Source organism: Peromyscus maniculatus, chromosome 4 (assembly GCF_049852395.1).
Source record: "Peromyscus maniculatus bairdii isolate BWxNUB_F1_BW_parent chromosome 4, HU_Pman_BW_mat_3.1, whole genome shotgun sequence".
NCBI lineage: Eukaryota > Metazoa > Chordata > Mammalia > Rodentia > Cricetidae > Peromyscus > Peromyscus maniculatus.
The window spans coordinates 11,187,529-11,215,437 of NC_134855.1; the positions used below are offsets into that span (position 1 = coordinate 11,187,529).

At 40.5% G+C, this 27,909-nt stretch overlaps 1 protein-coding gene across 5 annotated transcripts in view; it reads right to left on the reverse strand.

Annotated features, from left to right (window-relative positions):
* Setx (senataxin) overlaps window positions 1-27,909 on the reverse strand; it is a 55,170-nt gene that overhangs the window by 21,002 nt on the left and 6,259 nt on the right. For 4 of the 5 annotated variants that reach the window (XM_076569098.1, XM_016001892.3, XM_016001890.3 and 1 more), the window contains exons 4-17: window positions 27,432-27,642; window positions 23,996-24,105; window positions 21,498-21,717; window positions 20,382-20,501; window positions 18,237-18,408; window positions 18,031-18,118; window positions 13,551-17,642; window positions 12,019-12,118; window positions 8,562-8,735; window positions 5,495-5,727; window positions 4,256-4,423; window positions 3,317-3,473; window positions 290-391; window positions 9-124 (exon numbers count right to left, since the gene is read on the reverse strand). In XM_076569098.1, the coding sequence (XP_076425213.1) occupies window positions 9-124; window positions 290-391; window positions 3,317-3,473; window positions 4,256-4,423; window positions 5,495-5,727; window positions 8,562-8,735; window positions 12,019-12,118; window positions 13,551-17,642; window positions 18,031-18,118; window positions 18,237-18,408; window positions 20,382-20,501; window positions 21,498-21,717; window positions 23,996-24,105; window positions 27,432-27,642 (6,063 nt within the window). Of the gene's footprint in view, window positions 1-8; window positions 125-289; window positions 392-3,316; window positions 3,474-4,255; window positions 4,424-5,494; window positions 5,728-8,561; window positions 8,736-11,943; window positions 12,119-13,550; window positions 17,643-18,030; window positions 18,119-18,236; window positions 18,409-20,381; window positions 20,502-21,497; window positions 21,718-23,995; window positions 24,106-27,431; window positions 27,643-27,909 lie in introns of those variants that run through there. The other variant, XM_076569099.1, reaches the window with a different exon arrangement.

Sequence of the window (27,909 nt, forward strand, 5' to 3'; positions counted from 1 at the left end):
GTCCATACCTGCATCTCACGCCCACCTCGACACAGAGCTCGCTGGCGAGAAAGCTCATCGAGTTGACCATCTAGAAAGTCTTTTCTTCTATCCATTTCTTGAATATGAGAAGGCAAGTCTTTTTCTATTATAAATTTTAAAATCACATGTTAATTTTAACAAAATCACATATATACACAAATACAATGAGAAGGAAAACTCATTCACAAAGCTAGACTAGTTCTGGCCCCTCCTCATTACTTTGTCATATAAAAGGTAGCAGAACACCAATGAACAGGCCAGCACTTACTCATTCTGTGGTTGACTTGGCTGTCCAAACTGAATTTTAGGACCTCTGTATTAATAGACTTTTCTGGGCCCAGTCGTACTAAATTTATATCTCCACAATTTCCTGTTGATAAAAAGACACAAAATTTAGCCAGGCAGTGGTGGTGCACACTTTTAATCCCAGTACTTGGAAGGAAGAGGCAAATGGATCTCTGAGTTCAAAGTCAGCCTGTTCTACAGAGAGTTCCAGGACAGCCAGGACTACACAGAAAAGACACAAAAGTAAAAAGGACATCACTAGTAAAACCCATCTCCATATTAATCAGAGAAGGGTAGCACAAACTGTAACTGCATGCCAGGAGCTATACTAAAGACTTCTCACACATTCTTTCAGATATTCTAGATAATAACGCTAATAATAATAATAAGGCAAGTACTTACCACTTCAGTCAATACAAGCTAGGAAGGTCACATGGATAGTGCATGCAGAACTCACACTGTTATGCAGACATTTCTCATTTATTCTCTATACAGTGTTCCATGAAGAACATATGAGGAATGCACAATTAATTCAGATGCTAGGATTAAAGGCATGTACCACCACAACTAATACAAAGTTTTCTTAACTATTTATTACTATGTATTTTAATTCAAATAGAATCTTACTTGGTAATCTCCCCTGACCCTCGACTTGCCCCAAACACTCAGAATTAAGATATTTGTTTTGAGACAAGGTCTTGTATGTAGTCCTGGCAGGCCTGGAACTCAATTTGTAGACCAGATTAGCCTGGAACTTCTAGCAATCCTCCCACCTGTTTCTCCCAAGTCTGGGTTATAGTTATGTGTACCACACTTAGTACAAATTTTCAACAACAAATATATGGTGAAGGAATGCCATATTAATACAGTTACCTTTAATACAAGGTTTTGAAAAATCCTAGTTCAGTTCTCTCTATAAATGTGAGGCCACCTTCTCTAGCCAACATCTATTTCAAGGTTTCAAAATAGCCAGAGTCACTGGGTATCCACCAGAAAAATGGAAAAGATTATCTGGAACTCACACTAAATATCCAGAAATGTTCTACACATTAAAATGGACATCATTCACACTACAGAATGGACTAGTAAAAATATGAGAGGAATTCCTAAAAGCCAAAAGCGGGTAAGAATTGAAAACCATCCTAGGAAGCACGAAGCTCCCGTAGGTTCCCTGGGTGCTGGAGCAGGGTGATGGAAGAGGTGTGGCAGATGGCTAGACATTTACTTTGATCTTTAAATTAGCATCATTAAAGTATAATTTACAGTCAGTAAAATGTAGGCTTAAAGAACCTTTATTTCGCTGGGCGGTGGTGGTGCACACCTCTTAATCCCAGCATTCAGGAGGCAGAGGCAGTCGGATTTATTTGAGTTTGAGGCCAGCCTGATCTAAAGAGTGAGTTCCAGGACAGCCAGAACTACACAGAGAAATTCTGTCTCGAAAAAGGAAAAAAAAAAAACCCAAAACCCCTTATTTCTAGCTGGGCAGTGGTGGCACATGCCTTTAATTCCAGAGGCAGAGGCAGTTGGATCTCTTGAGGGTAAGGCCAGCCTGGTCTACTAAGTGAGTTCCAGGACAGCCAGGGCTATACAGAGAAACTGTCAAGAAAACAAAACAAAAAACCCACAAAAAATGTAATGAATAACTGTACCTAAGAACCTAAAATTAAAGTAGAATTTTCCTCTTTGGAAAATATGAATTAGCAAAACTTACTTAAAACTACTGAGAAGCTGAGTGAACCTGACTCTTGAAAACATTTAACAATTGATGAAAATTTGTTCATTGTCAAAAAGAACAAAATAAATCAACACAATAATTAATCAAGACAAGTAACTGTATAAAATAATCTTGTCTTATGACAAAAAAATAATTACTGGCTGTTCTCATTTATGAGCACTAACTTCAAAGTCCTAAAAATAACACATTAGCATTCGAGCACTCTGTCACAGAATAATGCCATTCACAAGTTGATACCATTATGATTGACCAAAGACACAGGGAGGAAAAAAAGTCTGTATCATTTCAACAGAGATAAAAAAGCAGAAAATTTACAGTTTATTATCCACTGACAAAATTGTAGGCTGTTAGTTTATTCCTACCTTTCCCACAGCGGCTCACCTGGACTTGAACATATTTCAGTCCAGGCGTCCACTGTGGGGAGATGAGCTTCCCGTGTGCGGCTACTGCACCAGTTAAGACCACACCAAGCACAGCATCAGCAGCCGTGCCTCTTGGCTGCACATGCAGCTACAGTGCTATCCAAACTATGGCTTAAGAGCCAGTCAGTGGACTGCAGGGTCAGCTTAGGGTTACCAGAATTGGTGGTACTTCAAAGAGTTAGAACAGGATAGAAGGATGGCATCTACCCTCACAACCGCACAACAAATACATGGGGGGGAAAAGTTTGGGTGTAAACTTATAATGTAGTAAGTTTTAGAGGAAACGAACCCTCTATTAGGTACACCCATGCAAAGAAAGGTAGAATATGTTGGGCTGGAGAGATGGCTCAGCCGTTAAAGGCTAGGCTCACAACCAAAAATATAAGAAAGGTAGAATATGTCATCTCTCAGAATACAGACATGCCCCATGTAATTTGCAGTGAAAGGGAAATAAACAGAGATGATAGATACTATAGCATCTAGGAACTCTCCTCAAAAGAGAGCTCAAGTATTCCCTTTGTCTTTCACCTCTCCTCATTCTTGGGGATGGGATACTGTAGACACAGCAGCTGTCCCTCACCAACAGTACACCAAGGAGTGGAAGTCACAGTAAAGCACCAGGACAAAAGAAATCGGTTCTCCAAAGCCTCTGCACAGCAGAGACTAGTGCCCATACCAATCAGCCCCCTAAGCCTTTTGAACTAGAAGCAAATGTCTATCGTGCTTAAGCTAGTGCGCGGGGAATTTGTTACTTCCAACTGACTCTGATCTTAACTGATAAAAGACACTGTCAGATATTCTCAAGGAAAATAAAGATGAAAAGAAAAATAACAAAAACAAGAGCATATCATACCCAAAGGATTCTTCTTGTCTTTACATTTTTCTTTGAATTCAAGGATAATTTTTTTCATAAGTTCATCAACAGCTGCATTGGAAGGTGCACACACAAGGACTCGGTTTTGCTTGATTTTGGCATTGAAGTTTTCATCTGAACGGCCCTTCCTCTGGTTCTACAATTTGTCACACAGCAGACAAACAACAATGAGCTTTATTCTTGGGATTCAAATCTTTTTCTTCTGCTTTCAAGAATGCTTGCAAGTTCTCCCAATGGTTAAAGTGTCTATTCCTCCCACAATATGAAAGCTACTGTGGCATGTGGTGCAGGGCCACACTGCACAGCATGAGTACACACACACTAGACACTGGGCTTCAATCCCAGTACCAGAGAACAAAAAAAAAGCAAGCAAGGCAGTGGTGGCACACCCTTTAGTCCCAGAACTCAGGCGGCAGAGGCAGGAGGATCTCTAGGAGTTCAAAAGATCCTGGTCTACAGAGTGAGTTCCAAGACAGTCAGGGATGTTACACAGAGAAACCTTGTCTCAAAAAGCAAACAAACAAAGAGACTTCTCTGGTACAAAGTATCACAGCTGTTTGGATGCTCTAAGCCTCAAAATTACATTCAAGAGGCTACAAAGAGGGCTCAGCAGTAAAGAGCACTCACTGGCTGCTCTTCCAGAGGTCTCAGGTTCAGTTCCTGGCATCTACATCATGGCTCACAACTGTCTACAGTTCCAGTTCCAGGGGAATCTGATATCTTCTTTTGGTTCCCTTAAACACTGCATGCATGCTGTATACAGACATACATGTGGGCAAAACACCCATACAGACAAAATTTAAAATAGTAATAATAATAAATCTTTTAAAATACACAAGTAAAGGGAAAAGGCACTTTAATACCCACATGTCTCTTATTCAGGTCAAGCCAAGTCCAGGCTAACAGTATCACACCTACCTCTGTCAATAAGCGGTACAAGAGACCAACAATGGTTTTTGATTTTCCTGTTCCAGGTGGACCATGAATCAAACAGATTTTGGCAACGGATGGTGAGTGTTTCACCATGGCATATGCAGTTTCTATGGCTTTCTTCTGGTCTTCATTGAAGTCTTTTAAGTAGGCAATCTACAGAGAAGATGTGAATAATGAGTTCCTTCTGTGATGACACATGGGAGAAGGAAGGAACAGCATTTGTTCAACCTTCTTCCAGCCTATGTCAAACAAAGTAAGTGTCTAAGTGACTGACCTAAGGACCACTTTCACAACTACAGAAAACCTAATCGGTTACTAATTACTAATTAGCATCTACAAGCTTCGGCCCACCCACTTATAATTGTGGTTTTATTTGTGCTTCTTACAAATATGACAATAAATTTTCTTAAATAAGCTTTTCTTTAATTATTCTGATTTTTTTCTATTTAGTCAATTCTCTGCTTAGACAGTGAATATTTCTTTCCAAATACAATGTCACACAGTGTAAAAGAGTTTTCATAGCCAGACCTAGTCTAAACTTCAGTTTTACTTTCAATTTGTACAGCCATACTCCTAATCTCTCTGACTCATTAAACTAAGACTCCTTCAAGGTACAAAACGATTGGATAATGAACATGAAAGCCTAAGCATACAATGAGGGTTTAGAAATATTGGTTTCCCTTTACATTTCTTTGCTAGTTTTCTGAACTATATATACATTTTTTTACAGTGAAAACTACAGGTTCATCCCTTCCTTCATTTACAACAATCCCACAGTTCTCCACCAACTATTCAAATGCAAAACACACGCCACAAAACCAGTGAACAACTCCCGACTGGTGAACACTCAGCCAACACTGAAGCAGATGCTGAAGAACAGGTGAATGGTGCTTGTTTGTTTTTCAACAGAGGGTTTCTTGTGTAGCCCTGGCTGTCCTAGAACTCGCTCTGTAGACCAGGCTGGCCTCAGAGATCCACCTGCCTGTCTCCTGAGTGCTGAGGTTAAAGGTGTGCGCCACCACCACCAGGCAGAATGGTGCTCTTTCGACACCCCCTCTTTAATGTCTTACACTTACCCTGACATAAGCTAACCTACTTGTACACCTTGAAAAACTGAAGGGAACTAAACACCACTGTGCACAAGCACACAGGACCATTCAGCAGCTCAAACTATCCTGATAAAAAGTTCTTATTTTCCCTGGCTTCATTCAAATCAGCACTCACAATTCTTTCAGATGTTGTAGTTAATAGGTCTTTTGTACAGAAGTCCATGGGGTTTGGATTTAGAACAGCTCTGGCCAACTGGTTCCGACTGTTCAACAGAGACATAGCTTTCAATTTCCTCTGTGTAGTTACCAGAGAACTGATTACAATACATTTCGTAAGTTCATTTAGGCTGGCTGGCAAGTTATCTTGTGTCTGGATGCACAAGGAACACTCAGCTTTTCCACTGCGCACTATAAGCAAAGAGGAGAGAAGCAATGCATCAGTGTAATGCTAACCAACTGGAAAGGTCAGTCACCAGTGTTTAGTTGGATTTTACATGATGTACTTAAGTAAGTCACTTATAGTTCTAAATGTAAAATTCTTGTTTTTGTTCACAGTTCAGGAGTTGGTCTTGGGTTTTGTGGAGTGAGTTTTACACTTCAATGGCTGGTAGAGAACTGTGTGGGATTGTTGCAAATGAGATGAACCTGTGGTTTTCCCTGTTTAAAAAACAAAAACAAAAACAATATCCCTGTCCTCCAGAGAAAAATGCCTAATAACTATGTCAGACAGTAGTGTTTATAGAGAAGCAGAGACGGGATGAGAAAGGAATGGGGGACGCAGAGGTAGACAAGCTGGTCAGTGTCTTCCTGACAGGATGACACTGAGCCGGGATGTGACGTAAGGAAGGACGCTTTGCCCTTTGGAGGAAAAGAGCTAGAAGCAAAGGCTCACCAGCACAGAGACCAGGAGGTATAAGTGTGCCCAGAGTAGTTCAGATACACACAGTGAGGCAGAGCACTACAGCTAGAAGGAAAAGTAGGGAGACTGTGTCTTACAAGATCCCGAGAACAAAATGGGATGTATTTTTGTAGAGTTCTGAGTAGCACAGCAATGACTCAGAACGTTATTCAGTTAGGTAAAAGCCATATTGGTGTCTCTGTATAGGTAACAGGCTCTGCCTTATACATTTAAAAAAAAAAAAATCACTTCCCAGATGGGTGAGGTGGCACACGCCCTTAATCCCAGCCCACGGGAGACAAAGGCAGGAGCAGCTCTGAGTTCAAGGCCAGCCTGGTCTACAAAGAGAGTTCCAGGGCAGCTAGGGCTACACAAAGAAAAGCTATCTTAAAAAACTAAAACAAACAAACAAATTCTTCCTACTGCAAAAAACAAGAAGAAAGTGCTAGACACTGGGTGTAGTAGCACACACCTTTGATCCCAGCACTTGGGAGGCAGGGGCAGGCAGGTTTCTGAGTTCCAGGACAAGCAGGGACTACACAGAGAAACCCACCTCAAAAATGAAACAAAAAGAATAAAGTGTTATAGGAAAAGTGATAGACATGACAGCTGGATGTAGGATGCAAGGAACATAAACAATCAGTCAAATCTGCAAAGAATTTGATTTGGTTGTGAAAGACACAAAGGACCAGAAATGAACACAAAGGTTTGAATTATAGCTTTTCAAACACGGGGGTCCAACAAGGATTTCAGGAAAGGAGATAATTGTAAATTTGATGATTATAAATTTGGCAATTGTTAACCATTTTCAAGAGCCAAAAGCAAAAATTAAGTCACATATCACTGCTGTAAATCTTCCACACATCCTGTACACAAAGACTCTAAGCCAGGAAATGGTGGCACACACCTATAATTCCAGCACTCAGGAGGCAGAGGCAGGTGGATCTGAGTTCAAGGCCAGCCTGGTCTACAGAGTGAGTTCCAGGAGAGCCAGGGTTACACAGAGAAACCCTATCTAGAAAAAACAAACAAGAATCAAGCTAAACTTGGCACATCAGTTAGAATACAGCATGGTGGAACAGTCTCAAGAGGATCAACGCTACTTTGAAAGCATGATGCAGTAAGGTTGAAGAATCAGGAAATCATCTTCTCTTCATGTAACAATAGTGTTTTAACTGTCAAAAAGGCAGACTCACAAAGAATGTGGACTTCACAGTAAACCAAAACTAGGTTTTGAACCATGCATGGTGATGCAACCTATAGCAGCAGCTTCTTAGGAGGCTGAGGCAGGAGGATTACTTGAATCCAAGAGCTCAAAAACAGCTGGAACATGAGCTGGAGAGATGGCTCAGCGGTTAAGAGTACTGACTGCTCTTCCAAAGGTCCTGAGTTCAATACCCAGCAACCACATGGTGGCTTACAACCATCCGTAATGAGATCTGGTGCCCTCTTGTGGCCTGCAGCCATATATGCAGACGGAATACTGTGTACATAATAAATAAATCTCAAAAAAAAAAAAAACAGCTGGAACATACAGAGGCCTACTTTAAAAAAAAAAAAAGAGCTTCAATTCTGGATTGCAATCTTAGCTACATAATACTTTTGAACCATGGCTTCTCTTATTAACAATGAATAATTGTGACCACCTTTGGAGAACACTACAAATGTGAAAAAAAATAAAGACACATTGCTTGGCAGAAGTTCTTTTTTTTTTTTTTTTTTTGTTGGAGTTGAGGATGGAACCCAGGGTCTTCCACTGAGCTAAATCCCCAACCCTGATAGAAGTTCTTAAAGGGAAGAAATCTCTACAATGCAATGGACGAAGTGATGAACAGTAACTTCCAAGCTCAAGCTGCTTATAATAAATTGTTTGTTCTAATTAGTAATTAGTCACAAAACTAAGGTTGGAATGTGACTTATTAAACAGATAACTTGAAAGTGATATGTAAAAATGACAGATGGAAGAATGCATCAGAAGAGGACATTAAAACAAAGCTTGAGGCTGAAGAGATGGCTCAGAGGTTAGGAACATATACTGCTCTTCAGAGAACTTGAGTTGGGTTTTTCAGCACCCATGCCGGGCAGCTCATAACTGCCTGTAACTCCAGCAAAGGGGATCAAGCATGTCTGGCCTCAGCAGTCACCTGCATTCATGTGCACATACTTACATACACATAATTTTAAAAAAAGTTTTTAAATAGTAGGCAGTAAACTCAGAATCTTAAGTAGAAAAAGAGAAGAATTCTAAATGACAAGTGATCAACCTGGCATATGACAAAAACAGGACTAAGGAAGCACAATGTACAGAAAATGAGACCATCACCTTGATGACACATTAACTTACTGACTGAAGTACGACGAAACTTATGAACATAACCACAGTAATAGCCATTTCGATCTTGCATGCCATTCCTGTCCATATCTTTCTTCTCTCTATTTAGTCTCTCAGGAACCAAAAACACCAGATCATTTTCCTTTGGATGAAGCTGTTTAGCTAGTTCCGATTCCTCCAGGTAAACTATGAAACAAAAATCAGCATTTATATAACTCTTAACAGATTTCAAGATCAACTTATAAGAAATTAAACCTTTGTACTAAGTTCCAAAGTATAAAGTCCTGATGGATTCTGTATATCTACTGAAAGGGTGATGTAAGCCAATCAAAATTTACAATACTGATTGCAGTATCTTAACAGTAGCTGCTGTGATTGCCTACACAATGACCTGCACAAGAGCAAGGCAATTCAAAGCTCCAGCACTGGAAGCAGAGAGCCTCCAAAGACCCCACCACTAGCTGAGGAGTTACTGGAAGCTGATAGCTGCGAAGGGAGGAAGGATCCCTTTTCTTTAGGAGGATGGACACTGGTAAGATTCCACAGACCCCAGTGGATGATCCCACACCCAGGCACAGAAAGGTACCACCAACTGGGGTCAGCAGGCTTTAAAAAAAAAAAAAATCAACTGTGTGGTGGTGGGGCATGCCTTTAACTCCAATCAAAGACAGGCAGCACTGAGTTTAAGGCAGGCTCATCTGTAGAGTTCCATGACAGCCAGGGGCTACAAAGACAAACCCTGTCTAGACAAAAAAAAAGAAAGAAAATTAAAAATTATAAAGAGTCAGGTGGTAGTGGCACATGCCTTTAATCCCAGCATTTAGGAGACAGAAGCAGGCAGATCCCTGAGTGTGAGGCCAGCCTGGTCTACAGAGTGAGTTCCAGGACAGCCAGGATTGTTACATAGAAAAACCCCATCTCAAGAAACAAAAAAATATATGTATCATATAGGGGGTGGGGAGGAAAATCAGTCAGTAAAGTGCTTGTCTCACAACCACTGAGGAGGACCTGAGTTTGATCCTAGACCCCACATAAAAAGGCTGGGCACATAGTGGCTGGAGCAATGTCTCAATTGTTAGGATAGTTGCTCTTCCATAGGACCTGGATTCAACTCCCAACATTCACATGACAGCTAACAACTCTGTAACTACAGTCCCAGGGGTCTAAAAACCTCTTCTGGTTTCCAGGGGCATTATATGTAAGTGGGGCACAGACATACATGCAGGCAAAACACCCATCCATCCATCCATCCATCCATCCATCCATCCATACACACACACACACACACACACACACACACACACACACACACAGACGCTGGGAATACTGGTACACACTTGTAATAATACAGTGTGGTAAGCTGGAGACAGAAATACCTCTCTGGCTCACTGGCCAGCCAGTCTAGCCCAGAATAATGAGAAATCCTACCCCAAAACTTAAAGTGGAAAATCTTACTGATTTTGACATCCAAGATTGTTCTCTGGCCACCATAGGTATGTGTACACATACACACATACCATAAAAGTAAAGGTAAGTAGCAGCTGCCTAGGTCTGCATCTCACCATATTTCCTCCCAAAATAATTTAGGATAGCATTTCTCAATAGTACCAGAAGTGACTTTTTTTTTTTTTTTTTTTTTTTTTTTTGGTTTTTCGAGACAGGGTTTCTCTGTGTAGCTTTGCGCCTTTCCTGGAACTCACTTGGTAGCCCAGGCTGGCCTCGAACTCACAGAGATCCGCCTGGCTCTGCCTCCCGAGTGCTGGGATTAAAGGCGTGCGCCACCACCGCCCGGCCAGAAGTGACTTTTTATATCCTCCTATTTCCTGCTCCAGTTCTAACAACCAAAAACTTGTCTCTGTTTCACCAAAGGACCTCTGGGAAGCAATCCCATGGTTTGTTAAGAATCACTAACATGGGCTGGACAGTTGGCTCAGTGGTTAAGAGCACTGGCTGCTCTTCCAGAGGACCATGTTTCAAAACAAACACACACACACACACACACACACACACACACACACACACACACACACACACACACGAAAGAACAAACAAGAGGAAAATACTGAAATAAACCTAGCCATATTTGGAGTTGTGAAAACTATTGTGAACAAGAAAATTCTTCAAATGTGTGTTAGAAGCATAGCTCAGTAGTAGAACGCTAAGGCCCTGGGTTCTTTTTTTTTTTTTTCCTAAAGGGCCTTGGGTTCTAATCCCAGACCGCAAAACAAAGGGAAAAAAAAACAGGGAAGAAAGGGCTCCTAGGCAAATTGTTGATTACAGATGGAAAACAGTGACTTCACATAAGATACGCAGCAACTAAGGGATCAGAATCAATCTCCACCAAGAAAAGCCATTCTTCTGCTCTATTTTTACCAAAAACACAAAACCTCAAGTCTAAGGTAGCATCTGGGAAACAAAGGTGGTGTTCTACAAACTAACAGGGCACTATTTTTTAGGCATCAAAGACACACAGTGAAAACAGGCTAAGGAACTATTCTAGAAAAGCTGAGGGTTCAAGACAGCACAACTACAGATGTTTGGACTCTAGATCCCAGGACAGAAAACAGATTTTAGTAGGACAACTGCTATGATATAAACGAGGTCTCATCCTCAGTATTACAGCAATACTAATGCCTAGTTTCATCACTGTCCACGTATGTAACATGTTAACATGTGAAAAGGTTTATTGAAAACTGTATGTGGACTCTACTGTAAGTTTTACATCTCTTTAAACTCCAAAGTTATTTAAAAATAAGTTCTTCCAACTAAAATGCCAAGGTTCATCACCTTACGCCCCTCTGCTACCCCTCCTCCCACGAGAGTCATCTCCTAACAGAGTCAGTATACTCCTATGTGTGCTCTACTCCCAATACACAGGAGTTCAAGAACTGCTAAGCCAGTTCTACCATAAATGTACTAGGATCTCGGTGAATTATATTGTATATTTGGTGCAGAAGTCACTTATTTCTATTGTATTTTATATTATTTTATTGTTCCTCTTTGCTGATTTAATAGTACAAGTCAGGTGTGCTACCATGTAGTAGCATGTACCTTAAATTTCAGCACTTAGGAGGCTGAGGCAAGCATATCTTTGTGAATGTGAGGACAGCCTGGCTGATATAGCAAGACCCTGTCTCAAAAAAACCGAAACCAAAAATTATGTGTACATGAAATGTTCACTTTTTAGATGTTCATGTATCTGTGTATCATGTACATATGCACTAAAATGAACTTCTGAGCAGTTCTTTTTATCTCAAATGATGTTTCTGCCTTAATGTCTCATCATAACAGAGCTAAATGGGATGAATTTACATGGCTATCTTCATCTGATCACTGGCTGCTGCCAGCCTCTCTGCTGGGAGCTATAAGTGCTTGTCCCACTGGGCTACCTTACCAGTCCCTGGCATCTCTTCTCAAGTAGAAATTTCCAATGATCACATCATATATTCCAGGTTATATATGAACTTACTCATAAACTCCCAGTATTTTTTATAGTCGGCTGGAAATTTTCGTAAATGCAAATAATAGAAATTCTCTTTATTTGGAGAGTTGAACCATTCCTGTGCCACCTACACAAAGCAAAAAAGCAAACTAAGAAATAAAGAATACACTGAAAGCCACTACACACAGCAAAGTGTCCCAAACTGAGCTACAGGGAAAGTAGAACAGAACCCCAAGTGAAAGGCCAAAAATCAGTTTGTGTGGTTTAATAGAATTGTTCAAAACTGTGACCTGTTCAATTCAGCCACCATTAGCCACATTTGGTTGTATTTGTTAACAGACCGTCTAAAGGCTAAGAACACTATTTCTCAGCTTTTCATGTTCAGCAGTCACCTGTGGCCCCGATAGTGTTCACTGCAGAAGCATCAGCTGCTGCTAGATCTTGCTGCTAGCATCTACTTCACAATGAGACCAAGTTGACCTACATTTTTCTCAATCTCTGGGAATTTGCACAAGCACTCTTCCTGTCAGTTTCTTTCTTTCTTTCTTTCTTTTTTTTTTTTTTCAAGACAGGGTTTCTCTGTGTAGCTTTGTGCCTTTCCTGGAACTTGCTTTGTAGACCAGGCTGGCCTTGAACTCACAGAGATCCTCCTGCCTCTGCCTCCTGAGCGCTGGGATTAAAGGCGTGCACCACAACCGCCACCCGGCCTGTCAGTTTCTATATGTCACATCTACTGGTCTTCCAAAGCCTCAAACTCAGAACTAAGTATCAAAAATCTTTGGTGATCCTAAGCCCAAATTTACAAAAGCAGCTGCTAGTGTAAAAAGGCTATTTTACACTTTCAAATAAAAAAAAAAGTGGGATCTTAGGAAGGTTTTATTTTATAGTAACATTTTGACTGAAGTAGCTAAATCTGCAACTGGCCTTCAATTCCTCTCGTGTAACTGTTCATCAGTGACTCCTGGTGCTGAACTGTTTCTGCACAAAGTTAATTAAGCAGTCACTCCTCAAAGGAGTGACAGCCCCACCTTCACACTATCTTTTGGCTAGAAACATGCAGCAGGGGCTTTCATGACATGTGCCACTCCAGCCCAGGAATGAGGGGAAGAGGTGTACTCAAGAGGCTCTTCCCTGATCCTGGGAGAGTAAACATTACAACCCTACCAGGTTAAGGCTCAAATGAGAATCATCTTTTCAACTTCCACTAGTAAGTCATATATTCTAAAGTGTATCTAGAGTCTTTTCATCTCCACAATTACTACCAAAACAAAGCTACCATCATTCTCTCCCAAAGTTGCTGTAACCAACCTGTAACTAGTCTGCTGGATCTGTTAGCCTTTCTACCATTTATTCTCTACCCAACAACCAAGGATGCTGTGTAAGAAATAAACTAGTGTGTATAATTACCCCTGGTCTAAATACTGACCAACTCAAAGCCGTCCAATACCTTCTCACTGAAATGAGTACATACTCAAACAGAAGCTTACAGAACTATATGCTCCTGAGCATTTCTCTGATGTTCATCTACAGAAAGGGGCAAAGAACTAAAGCATACTTACCGTTTCAAAAGCATTCAATATAATCAAAGGGAGAAAAACATTAAAATACTCTGCACAATCTTGAAATCGGACGGGCACAGGTCTTGAGATGGATTGACAGAGACTTGTTGGGGCACCACATTTATCAAAGTTCAAAAACATTTGGTATTTCCATTTTAAGACCTCTTTAATGAAGGTGTCAAAAATGGACTGCGATGGCAAGAGAATGTTCACTGGAGAGGAAGCTGACATAGGCTTGTTCTCACTAAGTCTAAGCTTGTGACTCTGTTTGGTGGAACTGCTAGGAGTCTGAAAATGAAAAATACTGCTTAAACTTTTCACCTCAGCCACTGGCTTCTGAGACTCCAGGGAAGTGGGTGGTGTCACCTTCAAATTGGGCTGTGCCCCACTCGACTTATTTTTTAGTACTGACTGAAGTATGGTACTTTCCAAAGACTTGGAAAGATTGGCAGTTCGTGAAGCACTGCTTGAGCTAAATATCTTGGTAGTAGTAGGTCTCAAGGACGACCTAATAGGTAAGCCAGGTTTACGAAACACGTCGTCATCTGTTGTTTTAGCTTCAGCGTGTCTTGGGCAGTATTCACTCTGGTTTCTTGTGGTTTCAACACAGTCTTTGTACTTACACTTTGTGACACTCAAAGACTCCAAATGGGGCTGACTTACAGACTCCTCTCTCTGAACTCTATCTTTAGGAGCCACTACAATCGGTTTATCATCTTCCATCTGTGAGCACAGATCCATATCTTGAGGATCATGTTGGGTTAGGAATAAATTGTCGTCATCTGTATCACTACTTGATTCTGGCTCAGCAGCTTTAACAGCTACCACCTCCCCAACCTGTACTGTGAGTGCACCTTCACTCACAGGCTCCTCTGGAGTAGAGAGCATCACATCTGTTGGCACCCCTCCACTTAACACTCTAGACTCACACTGGTTCACAAGATAAGCTATATCAGTCACCTGAGGATCAGAAATGGCTTTTGCCACTTCTGATTTGGAAGGCATGCATTTTGCTAATTGCTTTTCATTACTGTTGGCAGGGGGCTCATTTCCTCTATGATTAGCTGGCCCATCAGAGTCTGGTACAAGTACGTCAGAACCCTGTACTGTGACACGTGACACTGTTCTTGCAGTGTAATCAAGGTCTCGTTTCTGATGTGATCTAGATCTCATGAGCCTTTGAAACTGAAGATCCTGACTTGTCAGAAGCTTCTTATTATTTTTGATGGAAAGAGTCTGAGGAGAAATTAATTTAGTCTTTTTGGGGGCGTCGACTACTCCAACAGTCTTACCATGGTCACGTAATTGGACTATACACTCCAGAGACCTCTGGGACAACTCAAATGCCTTCCGAGGAGCTTTTTTCAGGCCAAGTTTTTCAACCGTTGAAGTTGGCTCTGGACACTGGCGTAATTTCTTCGGGGGCACAATAGCAGGAGATGTTCTACAACTGATGTAACATGAACTCTTACTCTGTACTCTTTTGGTGTCTAAATGAGTTTTCTTAATAACCTTAGAAGCCGGAACTTTCCTAGCAGGTTTTGAGTGAGTACGAGGCTTTGTAGACTTCATCAGTGAAACTGTAGGATCTCTCTCAACACTTGAACTGGGAGCTGATATCCCCATGTCTGTACTTTTTAAATCACTTCCAGCAAGATCTCTGTCATCAGCCAATTGCTCAAATGTTACAGAAGATGAAGGCCTCTGAGGATCTTCAGCTGAAACTCTGTCACATCGTTTTCTTTTATGTTTTTTTCCTTCAGTTTTACAAAATTCCTCAGCAGAAATACTGTGTGGTTCTGCATGTTCTTCAACATCCTCTGCTTCGTTTCTAACAACCTCTCCAGACACAGAGTCTGGACCGGAACCCAAGCTGCTGTTTGTGCTATCAGCGACATGAGTTACACAGCTGTTTCCGTCCTTGTGAAGGGAGTTCTTGCGGTCTACACTATGATCCTGCCAAACTGAAAACACTTCAGATGAACTTTCAAACTCAAACACCTGAGATTCAGAGTCCTCAAATTCTACCGGGTACTTTGTTTCTTCTTCCTTTATAAGCTGCTTTTCCACACCAGTACTAACTACTGAACCATGCTGCTCTGGACAGTCTTTCTCCATGCATACTTCGCCCTGTTTGATGTGTTTCTCAGTACCATGACTTCTTTCATCATCTTCTTCATCAGAATCCGAAATAACAATAATCTGCCCATGGCAAGAGTCAGCACTGTTTCGGTTAGCTGTCAAACATCTTCTATCATCATCTTTTCTTTGTAGCTGGGCTGGACTTTTACTTGACCCTGATGGGAACTGAATAACAGTGGTTTGAGCTATTGAAGTGATGTTACAGAGGTCTATTTGAGAACCTGTGACCAAAGGCTTGCTACTGCTGTGAGACACCTGTCCTTGTACCAAGTTAGAAGTCTGCACTATACTCTTTCTCATTTCCTTATCTCTTGATTCAACTACCACCTTTACACGACTCTCACATGAAGTTTTCTTCACCGATGTATCAGTAACTTCTGTACATAATAACAAATCATCAGTAGCATGCTGTTCCTGGATTTGACACTTGTTTTCATCAGAATTATAGAACTCCTCACTTTTAAACTGTTTCTTTTTTAACAATGAACTGTTTTGAAAATTTTGCTCACCATGTTCATCATCCAGAACAGGGTCTAAAGACACATCATGTGTGACAGCATCTTCCTTTAGAACTCCTCTCTCTCTTCCTGAACAGGAGTTCTCAAGGTCAGGCATAGCTGTATTTTCCTCTAGCTTGATAGTGTTATTGATCAAAGTACTTTTCCTGTGTTGCTTCTTTATGACATGTGATAACTTCGCACAAATTTCATCTTTCTGTGCTTTAGACTTTGGTTTTGAGTTTTTACCAACAGTGTCATCCTTTAATGAGACATCTTCATTTGATGTAGATACCTTGTCCAGAGAATCAGTGCTAGAATCAGTCAATGAACGTGTTAATGATATGACTCCTCTGTCACATCCCCATTCTGGGCCATTTCTTAAAGTATTATTCTGTGGTGTATGTGAAGAGGTTTCTTTTACAGACTTCTCTGTGCTTATTTTAACTTGCTCTTGATCACTTCCAGAAACAGTGGCCTCACTCTCCTGCTTCAACCACAATTCAGCTGGAAGAGGCTCTTCTTCATTCAAATCAATATAATGCTGCTTGATGCTCTCCTCTTCTCTATTATTTGCTTTAATCAATACTTGATTACGGTCAGCTTTCACTGGTTCTTTAGAAGATGTTGGGCTGTAATTTTCCAGGCAATAAATGTCTTTTTTAGGCTTCCTGTCTATCTGTTCACTTTCTTCTTTAAAAGATGGAGGAGTTTTACATGTAGAAGTTGGATCCCCAAAAGTGCTATATTGGGGCAATTTGAATTTTATGTTTCTAATTATTTGTTTCAAACACATTTGTAACTCATGGGTTTCTTGAGCAGTCAACTGCCAACCCAGAGATAAATTTCCTCGAAGGAATAAGTTAAGTTTATCCCAGAACTGCTTACAAAGTGTTTGCTGACCAAGCTGATAACCTTCTTTGAGAAGACCCCTAATCAATTGGACACAAGCAAGCTGGACAGAGTTAGAGGGCACTGAATGCAAGGCCAATGATGATATTATTGCTGCTCCCTTGGGGGTACTTCCAGGTGGCTTGTCAGAACTCCGTGCAAATGCAGTGGTAGGAAGCTTGGCACACTTCACAACAGCTTCTACCCACTGCTGGGAACTCACCCACAGCAGATGCAAACATTTCTTATTTCTATGCAGTTCAATCACAGACACTAAAATCAGAATAAAAAATTCAGTGACTTTGTCACACACAGCGTCTGTCTGGTTGAGGACATCTTTGACTTCAGAGTAGAGATGATGAATAACTTCTACAATGTAAGCCACACCCAAGTCCTTAAGATCCATGAGTGACTGAACAAAAGGTATGAACCACAGAAAGGTACTGTTATGAACGCGCATATCTTGACCAATATCTGACTGAAGTACATTGGCTAATGTTTCCATTTCTTCATACATGTTAGGACAATAATCTGGACAAATGGCTGATCTCCACCCTGAATCCTAAAATGAAAAAATAATCAACATTCAGATAAACAAGTATCATGGTAAGTATCAACATCCAAACTATAGAAAAGGCACTCTGCAGCTTTACTATTCTGGTCTACTATACATGAACTTGAACTATAAAACTGTTTCAAAATAATGAAAATACACACTTTCACATATTTCAATCTTCCCATCAGTTGGCTTGATTACTACTACTTCTATCAAAATATTCCTCTGTGGCTAGAGTTCATGTTCCCCATGTGAATAAAATGCATCAGTTCTCCAAGAGGGCCTTCATGGAATAGTGGAGTCACACTAGCTACACATCACAGAGTCAGTACCCAAGTCACTACACAAAACACTTGTCTCTAAGTATCACTTCAATTTTTAAAATGTTATATACCTTTTTGGTCTTTTCAGGATTATAGTTATAGACAATCTGGCTGCATGTCACCATATCATCAAAATGTGGCTCCGGTTCTAACTTGGTCCTTAAATATTAAAAATAAATAGAAATTACTAAAATGAAGGGATTGAAGGAGAAAGGGGGAAGTCTCCTTGGTAAATCAGTTACAATGTGTTATTTTTAAATTCTGACATTTAACCAACCTTATGGAGCTGTTCCTTATATTTTGGATCTCTCTATTGTAGCTCACATTGTTAATGATGGTTTGAAATGCTTCAATAGGGTCAATAAGTTGACCCCACACTTTAGATCCAAGGCGATCCAGAATCACCATGAAACAGTGTAATGCTGGCCAGAAAGGATCCATGCTGTCATCTAAAATAAAATACAGCAATTTCTAAATTACAAAAAAAAAAAAAAGAAAAAAAAAGAAAAATTCTAAAATATATTGAGAATTAAATATTCTTGGTCAGCCAAAACTGAAAGCAAAATAGCAATTAATTTAAAGTGGTGTCTGGCAATTCTCTCTCTCTCTCTCTCTCTCTCTCTCTCTCTCTCTCTCTCTCTCTCTCTCTTTCTCTCTCTTTCTCTCTCTCTCTCTCTCTCTCTCTCTCTCTCTCTCTCTCTCTCTCTCTCTCTCTCTCTCTCTCTCTTTTAAATAAAGTCTTTCAAGACAGGGTTTCTCTGTGTAGCCCTGGCTGTCCTGGAACTCACTCTGTAGACCAGGCTGTCCTGGAACTCAGAGATCCACTTGCCTCTGCCTCCCAAGTGCTGGAATTAAAGGCACGTGCCACCGTGCTCAGCTTGCATATTTTCAAAATGTTCTAAAATTACCATCTTTTTGCAAAAATAAATAATAATAATTAATGGGAAACAAACTGATGAGCAAAAGAACAGTCTAAGTAAATGCAACCTCATCACCATTTTGCCTAAAACAATCTAAGCCCTCCCACAAGCTTATACAAATGGTAAGGGGGAGGAGGGGAGGCTAGTACAATGGATCAGTGGGTAAAATGCACTTGCTGCCAAGCATGGGGACCTGTAGCTGGAGTTTCTCTCCAGCTCCCACAAAGCCCCGGCAGTCCCACAGCCCACTTATAAAATAAACACACAGACGCTTATATTGTTTAAACTGTTTGGCCTAATGGCTCAGGTTTCTTGCTATCTAGTTGCTATATCTCAAATTAACCCATATCGATTAGTCTCTAAGTTACCATGTGGCTCATGGCTTACCAGTATCTTACATCTCAGTACCTTACATCTGGCTTGTCATGGCAGCTGGCATCGGCTCTCTGACTCCGCCCTCCTGTTCCCCCTTTTCTCTTCTCTGCTAGTCCTGCCTATACTTCCTGCCTGACTACTGGCCAATCATCGTTTTATTTATCAATCAATCATAGCAACATATATTTATAGCATTCAGGACATCCCACAGCAGGAACCTGATTCTGATCCCCAGATTCCACATGTTAAAGAGAAGAGACTTTTGAAATTGCCCTGACATTCTCTCTCACTCTAAATATTGTTTAAAAGAGTAAAAGAATGAGAAATATTATTTATGGATCTAATAAAGCCCAGAATCTAAGAAATTCTGTTTCAGCAAGATCCTTAATTTTGCATGCCATATGTAATAATCATGCTAAGGATTAAAACTTCTGGTCACCAATAAGCACTCTTCACACACATTCCATCTCTTTACTGTCCACTTTTCATTGACATGCAGGAATTCCTCCTATTCATGAAGGGTCCATGACTTTCCCCTCTCTCAGATACACAGTGGGAAGATACTGGTCCTGGCTAAAGACCTTCAGTGATTCTTCAACATCACGCTTCTTAGTCAAAAACTTAAGATTTTGCTGTTCCCAGCTTTATTTTTCATATGCCCATAATCAGTTTGTAGCCAACACAAATCAATGGCTTTTTGCAAATATCAGAATGCTTTCCCCAACAGCACTTCCTATCAAATTCCTAATCATCCTTACTAGATTCAATCCTACGTTAATGTTCCTAGTTAATGTAACTACTAGAGTAATCTGTTGAGGCAGTACTGTAGCTTACTCTATTACTCAGAGTGTTTAGGTGCTTACAACTATAACAATGACACTACCTCCCACTCACCTCTACCTCCCCCAAACCCCTACCCCTGGAAACAGGATTTCTCTGTGTAGCCCTGGCTATGCTGGAACTCACTCTGTAGACCAAGTTGGCCTCTAACTCAGAGATCTGCCTGCCTCTGCCTCCCAAGTGCTGGAATTAAAAGGTTTGTGCCACCACCACCAGGCAGTTACCAACATTTTTTAATAGTATACCATCATAGTATTCAAAAGCATTTAGCAAGTAAAGTATATTACCATCCGACTGCTTCTCCATGGTGTGAAGGATTGATTGCATAAAATCATTTTGTTTGTCTGAGCCCAGCAACAGTGAATCCATGGCTTGCTCCTCAAGAATAGTCAGCAACATGCAAATACCTGTAAGATTATTCCAGTTTACCGAATTGAAGAAATAACACTATGCTAAATGTTTTCTGAGCTGGCGGAAAGAAAGGAAGGCTGGAAGTCAAAGCACAACAGAAGCCAGCTTCCCCTATCTGCTATACTTCATGCACCGCTCCCCAACAACAGAACTTGACACTTTTTCTAGTGTAAAATAGGTCATCGGTGCTAGCCACCGTAGAAGGTGATTTCTAAGATGACTACCACACAACTTGTACTTCACAAAACCTAAGATTGACACAAACATTCACACATGCTGTGTACAGTTCCTATACCACTAAAAAGAAAACCCGCGACCAACTACGACCTAGAACTTTAAAGAACTGAATTAATGAAATAATGACAGACAATGCTAACTTCTCTCACCACCTGAAAATACTTACACCATAAAAAAGAGGTAACAGCCGGGCGGTGGTGGCGCATGCCTTTAATCCCAGCACTCGGGAGGCAGAAGCAGACGGATCTTTGTGAGTTCAAGGCCAGCCTGGTCTACAGAGTGAGATCCAGGAAAGGCGCAAAACTATACAGAGAAACCCTGTCTCGAAAAACCAAAAAAAAAAAAGGTAACAGCCGGGCAGTGGTGGCACACGCCTTTAATCCCAGCACTCGGGAGGCAGAGCCAGGTGGATCTCTGTGAGTTTGAGGCCAGCCTGGACTACCAAGTGAGTTCCAGGAAAGGCACAAAGCTACACAGAGAAACCCTGTCTCAAAAAACCAAAAAAAAAAAAAAAAAAAAAAAGGTAACAATCACCACCACACTGACACTTCTACTTCAAACAAAAGATTCACTTGCCAGAGTTTGAAAATGTACTTGTTTGGAAGGCATCTACAATAAATGATGTTTAATAAGATATAAAACAGTTAAGCTAATTTGGCTGGAAACCATGAAATCTTGTAATAAGGAAATTGCTCAGAGATTGCTCTATGCTCAGAACACAAGGGAAGACCTGTCTGTGTAGGAACGATACTCACCTAGCCAGTAGTTTTTATAGTTCGTAGTATCATACATGTGTGCAGGCAGAAGGATCAGTTTGCCTTTTTCAAGCACAGAAGATGTGTAAATGTCTGGACTTTCCAAAAGTCCTAACTCAATGACTTTAAAAAGGCAAGTTAAAACTTCCTGTAAGTCGTAATAGTCATCTCTGTCCACTTTCCCCAGGTTTCTTGCAGTCAGAATAGCCCATCGCCGAACCTAAATAATTGTATTATAAATAACACTGTGTGTTAATTAATTCATTCAATAAACAATGGTCGACACTGAGCAACATAAGATATAATAGAGATTTCAGAAGACATCAAGAGATTATTACTGCAATGTATGGACCTTCTTTGATCTGATTTGAACAAATTAAATCATATGAAATAGTCATTTTCATTGATTTAAACACTAGCAAGAACCTATCCTGTTATTATCTAGTTTATTTAATATATTTATCTTTTAAATATTTGTAATTCTTTTTCCATCCATCCATCAATCTCTTCTGTTCCCTTATGTTTTAGGTATGTCTACTAGAAGCAATCTACTTAAGACTTCCATAGTCAATTTTTTTTGGCATGGAGGGGAGTGATTGTTCAAGACAGGGTTTCTCTGTGTAGCCTTGGCTCTCCTGGAGCTCAATTTGTAGACCAGGCTGACCTCAAACTCAGAGATCTACCCTCCTCTGCCTCCTGAGTGCAGGGATTAAAGGCATGTGCTACCACCACTTGGTGTCAACTTTCCAAAGGTTCTGGTTGTTTTCTTGAGTATATTTCTAATTTCTGTTACCATACATAATAAATTATTCGTGGACTACAGGATTCTACCACTTATTATTCAGTGTGTCTCTTCCATTGCTGGCCTACATACAGAAAGACCTAGTCTGACTCCTTCACTTCCTCTTTGGGAACTTCTCCTATCATTTGTTTAGAACAGAGGAAATAAATTCACCATCATTTTGACTGAAAGCCTATTACTACGCTTTTTGTTATTGTTGTTGTTTGGTTTTTCAAGACAAGGTGTCTCTGTGTAGTCCTGGCTCTCCTGAAACTCATTCTGTAGAACAGGCTGGCTTTGAACTCAGAGATCCACCTGCCTCTGCCTCCCAAGTGCTGGAATTAGAGGTATGTGCCACTACGCCCAGCAGTATGCTTTCTTCACTGGAAGTTTAAAAACAAAACCTCTTTGCTTGCCATATTTTGGCAGAACAGCCTTTCTAGGCAATTGCCTTAAAAAAGTGACTCCATTCTAACTGCTAGTGTGCACGGAACTGTCTGTGTGTGTAGGCTATGTCTCATTTCCATGCTTAGGGATAATCTCTGCATCTGTTCTTGTATGTCTTTCTTCATCTCTAGCATCTAGAAACTTTTCTAGTTCCTGCTTATCTCCTACAATTCCTCCCCCTTCAATCTTCCCTATTAGAAAAATTAATATTTTAAATGATATTTCGATATGTTTCAGCAACCAAGTGAGAAAAGCAAGAATTTTTCATTAGTTCAGTTTGACACTATGTTGATTAAGTTTGTCAACTTGACACAGACCTAGATATATCTGGAAAGAGGGAATCTTAATTTAAAAAATGCCTCCATAAAGCTGGCCTGTGGGTAAATCTATAGGTACTGTCTTAGCCGGGCGGTGGTGGCACACGCCTTTAATCCCAGCACTCAGGAGGCAAAGCCAGGCAGATCTCTGTGAGTTCGAAGCCAGCCTGGTCTACAAAGTGAGTTCCAGGAAAAGTGCAAAGCTACACAGAGAAACCCTGTCTCGAAAAACCAAAAAATCTATAGGTACTATCTTAATGATTGACATGGGAGGACCCAGCCCACTGTGAGTGGTGTCTCTTCTCCCCTGGGCAGATGGTCCTGGGTTGTACAAGAAAATAGCTGAGCAAGCCAGTAAGCAGATTCCTCCATGCTATCCACTTCAATTCCTGCCTCTAGGTTCCTGTCTTGAGTTCCTGCCCTGATTTCCTTTGATGAACTGTGATGTAGCAGTGTATATGAAATAAATCCTTTCCTTCCAAAGTTGCTTTTGGTTTATCAAAGATCCAGACAGCCTGACTATGACAAAAACAGTGAAAGAAAATCAAGGGCTGGAGAGATGGCTCAGAGGTTAAGAGCACTGACTGTTCTTCCAGAGGTCTTGAGTTCAATTCCCAGCACCCACATGGTGGCTCACAACCATCTGTAATGTAGATCTGGCACCCTCTTCTGTATATATAATAAATAAATAAATCTAAAAAGGAAAGAAAATCAAACTACTTCCCTTCTTATCTTTTAAACTTAAATATCACCCATCAGCCAGTGTTCCCCTATCCTCTTAAATTCACAACATTCTGAATCATATAAAACTTTACTTAAATGCAATAATTTAAAAAGAGTGAAGATTTTTAAACGATATTTTAAACAAAATACACACTAAGGCTACATGGTAAAACTACCTAATCCATACAAAGTAACGCCAATTACTAGCATCGCCTACTACTCATACTCACCATTTCATTGGGATGAACCAGAAACAAATAGATGCCTGGGTATTTGTCAAAAACCTGAAAGGAGCAATTGGCTTGTTCCATTCGACAAAGCGCTTCCACACACAGTTCATCTAAACAGGAAAAAAAAAGGCAGTAAAGTATTTAAATTGAACTACTGCTCAAGAGGCCCTAAAACCTGACTCCTCAGTTACTCATTTCTTGAAACTAAGGCATTAAAAACACTGATGGTGTAATTGTTGGAACAGTAGTTGCCTACTGGTAGAATTTCTTTGTTGAGGTACTAGAAATCAAACTCAATTCCTGAGGTATGCTAGGTAAACATCCTGAGTTACATTCCAGTTCTGACAGACTGCTGTTCATTATCATCATGCATAGACTAGTCCGCTTATTTAAACTATACTAAAACATGGGGCTTGAAGATGGTTCAGGGATTAAGAGCACTGGCAGTTCTTCCAGAAGACCTAGAGGACCCAAGTTCAATTCCCAGCATTCACATGGCAGCTCACAACTATAAACTCCAGTTGCAGGGGATCCAACACCATCACATAGACATACATGCAAACAAAACACCAATGCACATAAAATAAAATGTACTAAAACATATATTTATACTTTGTATAATTATCTCCAAAGAATATCTCAGAAGCATGGTTATAGATCCAGTGCCTTGCATTTGATATTTGGTCCACCTGGACTGGAGTAAGAACAAGAGTGCTTCTCCTAATGGCTAGTCGTCTCAATTTCACTTAGGCATCAATTAACTTCCTCTATTAGATTTAAAAGTCAATGTTCACTTGTCAAGCTTCAAAAACTAGTATGCTACTAACAGTAGCTAGCTTTGGAGGGGGAATTATGACTAGGTTAAGAGCACTGGCTGCTCTTTCAAAGGACCCAGGTTCAATTCCCAACACCCATATGGCAGCTCATGCCTGTCTGTAACTCCAATTCCAAAGGATCCAACTCTCTCAGATATACATGCAGGCAAAATATGAATGTACATAAAATTTAAAAACTTAAATTATAAAAAATACTTTATGTATATGAGTATTTTACAGGAATGCATGTTTGTGTACCATGTGTCTGCCTTGTGCCCAGAGATCAGAAGGAGGTGGGGTTCAGATCCCCTGGATCTGGAGTTACTGATAGTTGTGAGCTGCCACGTGGATACTGGAAACTGAATTTAGGTCCTCTACAAGAGCAGCAAGCGCATTTAACTACTGGGCCATCCTCCAGCCTTGGTATTATGGGTACATTATTATTTAATGTACATTTAAGGGGCTGGAGTGTTGGCTCAGCTTTTAAGAGCATTGATTGCTCTTCCAGAGGACCTGGGATCTGATTCCAAGCACCGACAACAGTGGCTCACAGCAATCTTTAACTCCAGTTCCAAAGGATCTAACATCCTCTTCTGGCTTCCTTGGGTACTGGCACATATGTGGAAACATAGATACATATGCAGGCAAAACACCCATATAAAAAATATTAAACCGGGCGGTGGTGGCGCATGCCTTTAATCCCAGCACTCGGGAGGCAGAGGCCAGCCTGGGCTACCAAGTGAGTTCCAGGAAAGGCGCAAAGCTACACAGAGAAACCCTGTCTCGAAAAACCAAAAAAAAAAAAAAAAAAAAAAATTAAATGAAAATGTTTAAAAGGCTTTTAGTTTTAAAATCTAGATACATGGAAATTAGTAATTTAATCAAAAGTAGAGTTTGATGGCACAGAGAGCTTGGTGGCACAGGCCTATAATCCCAGCACTCCAGAGGCAGGTAAATCTAAGTTCAAGGCCAGAAAGATCTATATAGTAAGTACCAGGACAGCCAGGGCTACAAAGAGAGACCCTGTCTCAAAAAGACAGCTTCATCTAATCAAATATTTGTATTTACTTTACAGAGGATACAGAAAATAAGAGAGAAAAAAAAATCATTAAGATAATTAAAAATGCATAAAGTGTGTTTTATATTTATAGAACTATATGGTCTCAAGTAACATGGCAAAAAAAAAAAAAAAAAAAAAAAAGGTATAGATGGGTCTAGTGGTATAAGCCTATAATCCTACCTACTGGGGCGGCTGAAGTTAAAGAATCGGAAATTCAAAGCCTGCCTAGGCTACAGAGTGAATTCAAGGCCAGCCTAAGCAACTTAAGATGCTGTCTCAAAATACACAATACTAAGCAGGTTAGGGATATAGAGCGTGCATGACTAAGGTATGCATGATCCTGGGTTGAATCCCCACTACAGCACAAAAAAAAAAAAAAAAACACTGTGTGTGCAAGTGAACTATTTTGTATTAAGAGAATAAATACAACCAAATTCAATGTGCTGTCCCTAGTCACTCTAAAACAAATTGGCCCCAAACCACATCTGTAATTATTGAGAATATATGAGCTAGATATTAGATATTCTAAGGTTTCTTTATACCTGGTAAATATGTTCGCCCACACTTCTCATCCCAACTCAGGAAGCTAAGCTAGGACTTTGATTTCAAGGACATCCTGGACTGAGATTCCTAGTAAGAAACTCAAATATAAGACCCAAACTGGAACCACCACAACATGCCATGCCGACTAACTGATGAAAACTGTTATAGACCAGTTGTGTGGTTTTCTGTTTGCTTTGAGAAGGTCTCATACAACCCAGGCTGGCCTGGAGGTCTCTATGTGACCAAAGGGACATTCTTGCTTCCACCTTCCTAGTATTGGCATTCCAAGTATATATCACAGCTGAATGGAGCAATGGTTCCCAACTTATGGATACTGACCCCTAGGGGCCATATATCAGATATCGTGTATATCCGATATTTACATTAGAATTCATAACAGTAGCAAAGTAACCGTTATAAAGTAAAATGGAAATAATTTTATAGTTGGGGGTCACCACAACATGAGGAACTGTATTAAAGGGTCAAAGCATTAGGAAAATTGAGAATCACTGGGTTAGAGGCCACTGATCTTCAGAGCTGTTTTGTCCCTCCCCTCTTAACAAGGAGCATTCAACAATGTCTGGAGATATTTTTGGTTGTGACAATAACAAGGTAAGGGAGAAGACTCATAGCATGTAGTGGACAGAGGCTAGGCCTGCTACTAACAATCCCATAATGAACAGCAAGAGTCCTGTGCAGAAATGAGCTGGTCTAAAAAGTCTGTATGGCCACTGGCGGTGGTGGATCATGCCTTTAATCTCAGCACTCAGGAGGCAGAGACAAGCAGATCTCTTGAGTTCAAGACCAGCCTGCTCTACAGAGTAAGTTCCAGGACAGCCATGGCAACATAGAGAAACAAACCCGGGTTGGGGATTTAGCTCAGAGGTGGAGTGCTTGCCTAGCAAGTGCAAGGCCCTGGGTTCAGTCCTCAGCTCTGGAGAAAAAAAAAAGAGAGAGAGAGAGAGAAATAAACCCTGTCTCAGAAAAACAAAAAAAGAAAAAAGAAAAAGATACTCACTAACACGCTCATGAAGAAGCAAGTAAGGGTACTTCAGTATTTCAAAAAGAGGAACTCGGAGTTTATTTTCAAAATCTTGGCCACTACAGTCAAATAGCTGTTCCTCTCCATTGTTGTCTACTATATATAATTCATCATCATCTTCAACTTCTGCTTTCATCGACTTCTCAAAGTGATTTATGAGGCGTAGGGTTTCTAATTCCCATAAAACCTACAAAAAAAGATGAAAACAGTGTTTATCTTAGCAAAATATGCTGTGTATGTGTTTCCCATAGAAAGCCTTTTCCTCTATGTACAAAAATTTAGAAGTGGTGGTGGCATACACCTTTAATTCCAGCACTCAGAAGGCAGAGGCAGGTGGATGAGTTACAGGAGCAGCCTGGTCTACAGAGCGAGTTCCAGGACAGCCAGGGCTGCACAGAGAAACCCTGTCTTGAAAAACCAAGATAAGCAGTTTAGAAGTTTAAAGTAGCAGCCA